This window comes from Gopherus flavomarginatus, chromosome 9, assembly GCF_025201925.1.
Source record: "Gopherus flavomarginatus isolate rGopFla2 chromosome 9, rGopFla2.mat.asm, whole genome shotgun sequence".
NCBI lineage: Eukaryota > Metazoa > Chordata > Testudines > Testudinidae > Gopherus > Gopherus flavomarginatus.
In genome coordinates this window covers 21092681-21104263 of record NC_066625.1, presented here as the reverse complement: position 1 = coordinate 21104263, position 11583 = coordinate 21092681, and the positions used below count along the sequence as shown (strand labels likewise).

At 43.9% G+C, this 11583-nt stretch overlaps 1 protein-coding gene across 3 annotated transcripts in view; it reads left to right on the top strand.

The window, feature by feature from the left end:
* Positions 1 to 500: 500 nt before the first annotated feature.
* The window catches only part of CPPED1 (calcineurin like phosphoesterase domain containing 1), a 166657-nt gene continuing 155574 nt past the window's right edge, over positions 501 to 11583 (top strand). For all 3 annotated transcript variants that reach the window (XR_007776298.1, XM_050967768.1, XM_050967767.1), the window contains exon 1: positions 501 to 685. Coding sequence is in view for 2 of the 3 variants with exons in the window: in XM_050967768.1 (XP_050823725.1) it covers positions 622 to 685 (64 nt within the window). In the remaining variant the exon portion in view is untranslated. The remainder of the gene's footprint in view (positions 686 to 11583) is intronic.

The following is an 11583-nucleotide window of genomic DNA, read 5'->3' as shown; positions in this document are numbered from 1 at the left end:
GAACTACAGAAACTCCCAGATGCTTTTATATTTTAATTTAAAAGACAGACTATAGTGGGGGCAGATTCAGTTCCTGTCTCACAGGCCCACATTTTGGCTTTCACACGAGAGCCATCTAGCTGGGCCCAGGCACTACAGCCCAGCGCTCTGGCTCCCTCCCTGCAAAAGTTTGCAGCAGTGATGTCAGCTCAGGGCGCACGTGTTTTCACTCCGTGCCCTGACATGGTGCTGAAAACGGCTGAGCAAAGTGCAAAGTTGCCTGCCCCAGTGGTGCTGCCTCTAGGGTGACCAGACAGCAAGTGTGAAAAATCAGGATGGGGGGGGAATAGGAGCCTACATAAGAAAAAGACCCAAAAATCGGGACTATCCCTATAAAGTTGGGACATCTGGTCACCCTAGCTGCCTCGCCTGCCCCTCAGGGGCTGGATTCCACCCTTTGCCCTCCTGGCCAGGAGCCCTCTCCCTTCACCTCGTCCCGCGCTCCCCTCGGCCCCGCCCCGCGTGCGGTGGCGGCACCTCCCCTCCCAGTCGGCCCGGCCCAGCGCTGGATCCGGGTTTCCCAAGTCTGCCGCGGAGCAGCCACCTGGGGGTTCGGGACTTGGCTGCGCTTAGGCGGACGCTATGGCCGAGGAGCGGGACGTGTTTCTAAGAGCCCGGGGCAGGACGCTGAGCGCCTTTCGCGAAGGTACGCGGCCGCCTGGCCCAGCACGGGGAAGGGAGGCGGCTGGAACTCGGCACCCGGCGGAACGTTTGTGCGGGGGGCGCAAGTTTCAGCCGGGCTCTTGTCACCGGGCGCTACCAGGCTTTGGGGGGACGGAACAGGAGATGCGCGGGCCCGTCTGGCGGGAGGCTGGGGGAGCGAGAGGGTCTAGGGGGGCTGCGGGGTCACGGCTCTAGCAGGGACTGTGGGACCGCTGGGCTCCGGTCGCGCCGCTGCTGTGGGGCATGGTGGGAAGGGTCACTGTCCTCGCAAGCCGCGGTGGAGAGGTCCCTGGCAGCCCGCGCCCGCCACAGCCAGCGCGCAGCAGGAGGGAGCGGTGGGCAGCTGCGGCTGAGGGCGCTCCACGTACACTCCCGCCCCCGCGGAGACTCCGCAATCTGTGGTGACCTACAGCTGTGAACTTCCAGCGATGACTCCGGTTCCCATTGCCCTGCTCCCCTCACTGCAGCGCCCAGTGATTAACTCTGTAGAACACAAACATCAGTCCATTATAGCCAATGCCAGGTATGAAACAGAGTTGGCCACTGAGTCTATTAGGCTGCCTCCCACCGGTAGTTCATGGCTGGTGTGTTTGAGGCTATTGACGGTCGGCCCATTCATACCACCTCCTAATAACGCTTAATTCTTTCAGAGTAGCAGCTGTGTTAGTCTGTAGCCACAAAAAGAACAGGAGTACTTCTGGCACCTTAGAGCCTAACAAATTGATTCGAGCAGAAGCTTTAGGGAGGTGTGTGTATATAAATACACGTACGCAGGCACACCGAGAACATGAAACAATGGGTGTTACCATACATGCTCTAAGAAGAATGATCAGTTAAGGTGAGCTGTTACCAGCAGGAGAGAGAGAAACTTTTTGTAGTGGTAATCAAAATGGTCCATTTGCAGCGGTTGACAGGAAGTGAGGAACTGGGGGGGGAGGGAGAAATAAACATGGTGAAATAGTTTCTCTTTGTGTAATGACCCATCCACTCACATTCTTTATTTAAGCCTAATTTAATGGTGTTCATTTTGCAAATTAATTCCAATTCAGCAGTCTCTCGTTGGAGTCTGTTTTTGAAGGTTTTTTTTTTTTGTAATATTGTGACTTTTAGGTCTGTAATCGAGTGACCAGGGAGATTGAAGTGTTCTCCGACTGGTTTTTGAATGTTATAATTCTTGACATCTGATTTGTGTCTGTTTATTCTTTTACGTAGAGACTGTCTGGTTTGGCCAGTGTACATGGCAGAGGGGCATTGCTGGCAAATGATGGCATATATCACATGGGTAGATATGCAGGTGAACGAGCCTCTGATGGGGTGGCTGATGTGATTAAGTCCTGTGATGGTGTCTGCCTAATAGATATGTGGACAGAGTTGGCAACGGGCTTTGTTGCAAGGATAGGTTCCTGGGTTAGTGTTTTGTTGTGTGGTCTGTGGTTGCTGGTGAGAATTTGCTTCAGGTTGGGGAGGCTGTCTGTAAGCAAGGGCTGGCCTGTCTCCCAAGATCTGTGAGAGTGATTGATCGTCCTTCAGGATAGGTTATAGATCCTTGATGATGCGCTGGAGAGGTTTTAGTTGGGGGCTGAAGGTGTCCAGCGCACCATCAAGGATCTACAACCTATCCTGAAGGACGATCCATCACTCTTACAGATCTTAGGAGACAGACCAGTCCTTGCTTACAGACAGCTTATGCTCAAATAAATTTGTTAGTCTCTAAGGTGCCACAGTACTCCTGTTCTCTTTTGCTTAATTCTTTGTAAGTGGTCTGGGTGATGATCAGTTTATGTCTTGATGTACGAGTTTAAGATTACCATTATGTCAGCTTTCATAATTAGATCTAGTCCCAGGTTGTTATCCTAGCCATAAACTAAGATTGATTTAATATATCTTGAAAGTCAGATGTAGAAAAGGTGTAGATTTTATCTCTCTATTTGTTCTTGAATTGGTTTGCTGAGATGGCTAGAGGAATAAGGGCACAAAGCACCAGGCAACATTTGTCATATTTTCTTGCCTTCTCGGTGGCAATATTTGGTCTGGCTTACTGCCAAATTTAAAAAAATCACCAATTTTAAGCCTGTGAAATACATGTTAACTCATTCTGGCAGCCTATTAGTTACGGATGGTCTTGTTGGTTTGGAACAAAGCACTTAGGGTTCTTGGAACAGGTAATAGACCAGCCCCCTGGTTACATCAGCTGTATAGTGAAATCTCAAGGAAGGAATAGCGAGTAATAGCGAAAACATTGCTGAACAAAACTAGATCCAAAAACTTAATGAAATATGGTTGTATGAGAAGAGCAACAAGCAAAATTGTCCCAAACCACATTCTTTACAAGTGTTTTCTTTTTGCCTCATATCATCTGGGAACTTGATATTCTTCAAATACCTCCAATAAAATCATCTTTTTGCAAACCATTGTTGGTTTGGACTTACAAACTTGTGGTCAGTGTTCGTCTGCCACCTCTAGCTGTGATGTTTTCTTGTACTAGATTTAGTCTGTTCTTTTGAAAAAGGCTAAAGTTCAGTGGAAGAAATGTGTAAACAATAAATAAAGCGCTGGAAAGTGCAGATCCCAGGCTCCATAGGCCCAAGATTCTTCCATTTGAAAATGAAAACTATTTGTTCACATTTTGGGCTGGGGTTCCCAAATGTCTTTGTTGTTAATCTGTTCCACAGACATCATTCTGTTCACGAATCTCTCAACTTCTTTGAGATGCCTCTCACCTGTAATACTATTCTGGCACAATATTTCTTCAAAAAACATGAATACACTACCCATGGGCCTCATTTCCTTTTCTTATTGTTTCTTTTGCTAATCCACTGCTTCTGCATTCTATACTAGAATTTTTTGTATACTCAGCTTTCACACTTTTAGTTGTAAATGGATCTGTATTGACTTTAGGCTTGGTTTTTTTTACACATTTTCCTCCAAATTCCCTCTACCCCCTTGAAATTGTGCCCCAAATTTCTCATTGTTTAGAACAGTTGTAGTGTTTCAGTTAAGATGCTTGGCCCTCTATAGTTTAGACAACTAATTTTGCTAAATAAATCACACATTTTTAAATACTTGGTTTGTCCAATACAGTGTATTGTAAACAATTATTTTGGAATTGTATAGTGCCGTTTGAAAATGTGATTGTACTTATCTAATGCCATAGCTAGGGCCCTACCAAATTCACCATTCACTTTGGTCAATTTCATGGTCATCGGATTTTAAAAATTGTAAATGTCATGATTTCAGCTACTTAAATCTGGCGCTGCTGCCTTCTAAGCTAGAGAGCAGTGGCTCCTGGCAGGGAGCCCAGCTCTGAAGGCAGAGCTGCTGTCAGCAGCAGCACAAAAGTTGATGGCATGGTATGGTTGTCATGGGTTCCCCCTTGGGGTGCCACGTGGAGCTGGGTTACCTCTGAGCCCCCTCACCTGCCAGCCTGGGCTCCCTCTTGCATTACTGTTGTGACAAGCTGCAAAGCCTTCCAACCTGCACATTCACATGTAGGGGCATACTCAGCTGCAGTTATACATAGGCTCTCTAACCACCAGCTTCCCAGCCTGGGACCCCAAAGCAGTACTGTCTTGTCCTGCCCTCATCAAATCTGGGCAGTATATGGGTTTAATACCTAGTCTGCCCATCTCTCAATGTGAAGAGAACAATGCACAGTTATAACCCAGGAAAGATTTTTCCCAACCACTGCAGTCAAAGCCCACTGGTTTAGATTAAAACAAAAATAAGTTTATTAACTACAAAAGATAAAGTGATAGCAAACAGATTAAGGCAGATAGATTACCTAGGAAATAAAAAAAATTGAAACTAAGATTAATATACTTGATAGATTGCATACAAATTAGCAGAGTCTCACCCTAAGAGAGGATACAAGCAGGCTGTAGATTCTTAAGGCACAAGCTGCATTAGCTTTACAGCTTGGGTTTCTCAGGTCTTTATACACAGGCCAAAAATCCCTTTAGCCTGGGTCCAGCACTCCTTCCAGTTCAGTCTTTGTTCCTCAGCTGTTTCCAGGGGTCGTTTTGTGTGGAGAACGAAGAACCACAGATGATGTCACTCCCTGCCTTATATAACTTTTGCCAATGGCATGAACCCTTGTTCCAAAGCTTGGTTCCCAGACCAGTTTGTGGAAAAATACTGACATCCCAAGATGGAGTCCAGCATCATGTGGCCTGGTCACATGTCCTTGTAGAGTCATACCAGCCATCATTCTCAGGCTGTCTGTAGGGTTCTCAGGAAGGCTCACCAGTTGAAAGATAAGCTTCTCCTGAGGCCTATTGTTCTCCCTAATGACTCATTGCCCTGAATAGACCCTTCCCAACCATCTATCTAGACTGAAAGCATCTTGTCTAGTGGGCATTACCTAGCTATAACTACATTTGAAATACAGATATACAATCAATGTTCATAACTTCAGATACAAAAGTGATACATGTATACAAATAGGATAATCATATTCAACAAATTTTAAATTTTCCAATGACCCCTCACAGACTTACCTGTATAAAATGCATCATAATTATGCTACAACCATATCATCATCATATCACTATGAAGAGTGGGGTGCAGTGTCACAATGGTATTGTCACCTTTACTTCTGCACTGCTGCCTGCAAAGCTGGGCCTTCAGTCAGCAGATGCCACTCTCCGGCTGCCCAGCTCTGAAAGCAGCAGCACAGACATAAGCAGGAGCGGCACCAGAGTTTCTGACACCCTAGGTGGACGGCCATTTCGCCGCCCCCTCCCGCGGCCCCAGTGGACTTATTGCAGTGATGCCGGCGGGCGGTCCGCTGGTCTAAAGGCTCCGGTGGACCTTCTGCAGGCACCAGAGCCTTTAGACCAGTGCACCGTCCGCCGAAATGACTGCGGCAGCTCCACCCAAGCCTTTCCAGCAGCGGACCGTCTGCCGGCATCACTGCGATAAGTCCACCGGACCCGCGTGCCGACCTCCCCAGCAAAATAGCACCTCCCAAAAATTCTGGCACCCTAGGCCATTGCCTAAATGGTAGCACCGGCCCTGGACGTAAGGGTAACATGGTATGGTATTGCCATCGTTACTTCTGTGCTGCTGCTCGTGGGGCGCTGCCTTCAGAGCTAGGTGTCTAGCCAACAGCTGCTTCTTTTCTGTGCTGCCTTCAGAGCTGGGTGGCTGAAGTAAGAGTGGCAATACCGCAGCCCTCCTAAAATAACGTTGCAACACTTCCTCCCCCCCACAACTCCCTTTTGGATCAGGACCCCTAGTTTGAGAAACGCTGGTCTCCCCCATGAAATCTGTATAATATAGGGTAAAAGCGCACAAAAGACGAGATTTCATGGTCTGACGTGTTTTTCACAGCTGTGAATTTGGTAGAGCCCTAGCCTTAGCTCTGTAGAAGTGCAGCAGAACTTCTAAGGGCAAAGGATTTGTAGGAATAGGAAAGATAGTTTTCAACTGTATAGGAAGCAGGCAAAATAGAGAAAAGTGATTGTACAAGTGGCAGTACTGGCAAGCAGACACTAATTTGTGGAGTAGAAAGAAGCATGTTAAGGGAAAGGAATTTTTTGTTACTACCTTGAAACTCTTTATTGCAAGTGAGTTTTGCGGAAAGTTCTGCCAGATGCGCATGTTTATGCTTGTGTAATAAAATCTATATATTGTAGATAATCATTTGAGAAAAGCCATATATATAAAAATAAAACCTCTCCCCGATATAATGCGACCTGATATAACACGAATTTGGATATAACACGGTAAAGCAGTGCTCCAGGGAGGCGGGGCTGCACACTCTGGCGGATCAAAGCAAGTTCGATATAACGCAGTTTCACCAATAATGCAGTAAGATTTTTTGGCTCCCAAGGACAGCGTTATATTGAGGTAGAGGTGTATTAACTGAGGCTTTAAAAAGTCCTCAACACACTTTACATTTAGAATAAACTATTTTACAATTGCCAGTTAAATAAGAAACGCTTAATTTTAACAACATTAAGACCACCCCAATTTATTTAAAGATTATTTAAGAACTAGCTTTTTTTTCCTACCTCTTCCCAAAGGTGATGAATATCACAGTTGTTAGAGTCCCAGCCACTATTTCCATTTTGCTAGCAAGTTTTGTGATGCTTTGGATGATGGATGCTATATAAAAATTATTTGTATGTCTCATCTAGGGAAATACACACTTCTCCGAGCCAGCTCTGTTTTTCACAACAATTAGGCAAACTTATAGCCGGTTTTGACTAATGCACCATGATTTCACTTTGCCATAACATATTGCACGCCCCTCCAAGCCTTTTAAAAAACTTTTTTCTAAAAAGTCGATATTTTATATAATGGGCTTAAATGTTAAAATTTGGGGGTGAAGATGAAAAGGAATGGAAAATCCAGTGGAAAGAGGTCAGCCTTTCACAGTACTCAGCGCAAGCAAATCTATTTTTCTTAAAATAATCAGGTTAACAGATACCACTTAGATACTTATTGTCTAAGTATCTTTTAAATCTTTGTATTTTGCTAATGCATATTGTAAACATACATATAAGAAACTTTTTTTCCGCAGAAGGTCATGGAATAGTTTACCTTGGCCAAGAAGCAAAAGCCTCTTACGTACATTCTATGGTGGTTGCTAAGGCAAGACTTTGTTAAATAACCATCTGTCTTCTGATGGTTTGCTTGTTGGATGAAATCAGTCTTTGTACCTGCTCATAGAAGCAATAATGGCAGCATTTTTTAAAGTCACAATTAGTGAGAAGATTTTAGAATTGAACAGGAAATTATAAATGATATACTACAGTGTTCAACCTTTTTACACCCAAGATCACTTTTTGAATTTAAGGGCAACCCAGGATCTATCCTGCCCCGCTCACTCTTTCCTCCCCCCCCCTCGTTTGCTCTCCTCCAACCTCACTCACTTTCACCAGGCTGGAGTCGGGGTTTGGGAGGGGGAGAGGGCTCACGGCTTGGGCTGAGGGGGTTGCAGTGTGGGAGGGGGCTCTGGACTGAGACTGGGGTGCAGGAGGCGTTACAGGGTGCTGACTCTGGAAGGTGGGGCAGGGGATTGGGGTGGAGCCTCCTGCTGGACAGCACTTACCTCCAGTGGCTCCCGGTTGGTGGTGCAGCATGGCTGCCACTAAGGCAGGCTCTCTACTTACCCTGGCCCCATGCCATGCCTGGAAGGGGCCAACGTGCTCCTGCCGCCCCTGGGCGGGGAGCCCAGAGGGCACATGGCTCCATGCACTGCCCCTCTCTGAAAGCACTGCCCCGGCAGCTCCCATTGGCCACAGCTTCCATGTCTCAGCCAATGGGAACTGCAGTGGTGGTGCTTGCAGGCAGGAGCAGTGCGCAGAAGGAGACTCCTGGATGTGGAGCTGCAATGGCCGCCTCTGGGCGCAGTGTGGGGCCAGGGAAGGCAGGGAGCTTGTTTTGCATATGCTCGCATAATTTTCTTCCAAGTATCCTCACTCATGTTAAGCCTCTTGCTGTCTTGGAAGTAGTCCAACTTTGAAAAGGTGCTCTCTGTATTAATAGATCCAAGGGTACACTCAAAGTTTGCCATGCCACTTTGCTGAAGTTGGGAAGTGTGTCTTGATGATTGTTCCAAAAAGCCAGCACATCCAGTTTTGCATTGTCAGGGTTAGGCAAGTTCATGAAAGTAGTAAATTCCCATTCCCCTTCCCCTTCCAGATTTGAAATTTCATTGTCCATGGCAAATGATTGAAACATTCTGGCTGCAGAATTCATCTTGAGAAAGGGGTGAAACACCTAAATGACATTCCAGAAAGAATCTTTGTCACCAAATGCTTCAGGGTTCAGATTACAGATCATAGTCATCTCCCAGGTCTTGCTAAGCATTGTGTTAAAGGTTTTGAATGCTTTTTTGGTAAACATCAGTATTTGCAAACGTGGTGGCAGTAGTTGGAGAAAATGCCAGTGTTTTCTGTGTGTTACAAGTTTTCAGTGATGAATATTATTACCTTGGTGCACAGAATCTGGAGGTCGTTTTGGTTATTTGCTAGACTCGTCATTTCTTCTGCTTTAGAAACAGCAAACTCAGGATAATCTAGGTCAGAGCTTCATTAGCACAGTCCACACATTATTTACATGACAGTAAAGTAAAAGCTCATCAGCCAATGTGGCACAACAGGAGTAGGTAATCAGCAGTCAGCTCTGCACTTGTCTCGCACTGTGTAAAACAAAGCCTTCAACTTGTTTGCATGCTTGAAAATGGCCGAAAACCTAATGATGCAAGATTTCGCATCTTTCATTTCTTCTGTACCAGTAGCTGCTGACAGCACAATGTTAATCAGATGAGCAGAACAGGTAATGTGTAGCAACTCTGGATTCTGATTGAGTTTAATCTCCTGTGGAAATTTAGCCATGAAAGAAGCCAAATCTGTGTTAATTGTGGCCACATTGTACCAAGTTAGTTGGTACATCTCAAACAGGTCAGTTACTACTGTGTCACATCAGCACAATAAAAATAAAATAAAAATAAATAAAAAATAAGAAATAAAAAAACTAAAACAAAAGGCCAAGAATTGGATAGTCCAGAGCATCAGGAGACTCATCAAAAATCAGACTGGACGTCACATTTCCATCAGTTCATTCTGTCAGTTTAGATACTAAAGTATCATTTTCTTTCAGATATTTATGAGTGAGGTTGTCTGCATTCAGAAGGGTTTTTGTTGGTGGACAGTATTGTTGCACAAAGTCACCAATAGATTCCTCTGCAATTAACAGTGGTTGTCTGGCGAAACAAAGAGCGCACACACATTCATTGACACAATTATGCTCTGTCCTCTCTTTCATTAAAACCCTGGTGAAGGTCCTGATATTGAGTGCCAAAGCTCACTTCCTTCTTTAAGCTACTTGTGTTGCTTGCTTTCAACATGCTCCTTTATTCTGTCTGCATGAGCACTCACCTCAATGCTGCAGTAATTGCAGCGCAATGCATCCTCTTCACTCCAGTCTTCACTTGTCTTGAAAATTTTTAAGTACTGATTTTCTTGTTGGTTTTCAGGCACAAGTTTGCATTTTTGTCCCACATTTACCTTCTCTTTATCTGTGGAGGATTGATTGATTACATTCAGCGCTGCACTAAACAGATGCCAGAAAATAGGTTGGTATGTGAGCTAGTCGTATTGCGATATTAACATTGTTTTATTTTTTTTTTCCCTGACTTCCGTCGTGTGCTCTGTGTTTTACATTGAGAAACTGTTTCAGTCTCAGAGCTGCAGGAAACAGCAGTCATGTAAAGCATTAGTGTTTAACAAAAATAAATATCCGAAAAAAATTGAGTGGATTGATTTAAACTGGTGTAAATCAGTTAAAACTGAACTCCTTTAATTAAAAAAAAAAAACCAACTCCTAGTAATTTATTGGTGAAAATTGGTGAAAAACTGAAAACATGGAACACTAAGAATAATCTAGCTTCTGGAAACAGAAGTGTATCCTCCTCCTCCTTATTGATTAAAACTCAGTTAAAAACTTTTACTTTTTTTTGCCGCACCTGACACGTTTGTGGAGAAGCTATTATATCTGTTTCTCATGACTACATGTCGGAATTAGGAATTAGTGATGTTGTAGTACATAGTTCAGACATTGGCCTTATTTGAGACTGTAGCATTACAGCCACCATGGAGCTGGCAAGCCAGTTTTTAATTCTCTGGACTCTGCTAAATTATATGATTTTTCAACTAAGATGGAAAGGATGCTCACTGATGTGGAACCTCTAGTCATTTGCTCGCCCTTTGAATAACCCTTGTGTTTGTGATTATATAACCTACCCAAAGGGGTATGAAGAATGTACCTGACTTCCACTAGCATTGAGGACTGAGACACCTGGCTAGAGTGATACCTGCACACTCTCAAAAAAGCCATTGCCCATTGCAGTTTTGAAGCACAAAACTGCTGTGCAGTGTCTAATTGTAATTTTGTCTACGAACATTTTATTTATGAATAACCTTTCTTCACACAGGGTTTTGCAGAGGTTTACACTAAACTGGTGCAAACTGTGTATAAAGAGTGCTTTATCTTGGATTATCTTAAATCTGTTCCTAATCAATTTAAGATACAGTATAATAAGGCTGGTTTAAACCAATATACAGCCTTTTGCATTAGTGTAACCAAATGGGTTTAAAATTGCACCAAGTATTAATTAAGGATTAGTAAACTGGTGGAGCTCTGTGTAAATAAGCCCTATTTTTCTGAAAAAGGAACTTACTACTTGGACTGATCAAATAGCAGAAAAGTGTTGAATATATTATGTATTGATCTTCGTTGTTGTTTACTGCGTAGCTGAGCTAATACCACAGAAATATAGCTGACTGTTTTCCGTGGCATTGTTGAATAATTTTAATCAAACAGTATATTAACCAAATACTCTTTGCCCATCCCTGCTTATTGCAGCTCTCAGTTCTGATGTATCTTCTTCCCCTTCCTGGCATCACTCAATTTCTTCTTTTTTCTTTCTTATGATAGGTAATGGTGTAACTTTTCCTGCATCATTTCAGTTTCTCTTTCCTCTGTTTATTCTCAATCCTTCCATTCCTGTGTCTCTTTCCCTTTCTCTATTGTAAGTTCTTCTGCCACTTCTCCTCATAGAATCTCTCTGTATACTGAACTTCTCTTTTCTAATGTATCCCCACATCACTCACACCAATACATGTACATTTAAGTAATGGGAATTTCATACACTTATAAGGTAGAGGACTAAATTTACTAGCCAGTAACCAATTAGTATGAAAAAAGTAGATGTCCTTGTTGTCAGGGACAGTAATCAGGTGATGAGCCAACTGCGTAGCTCAAGTTGTTTGACCCTGTTCGGGTAGTTCATTTTTGTGTAAAACTCAGTTTAGTATGTGTTTGATAAAATTGAAGCCCTCTGCCTTCTCTAGCTTCTGGAAGAGAGAAGTA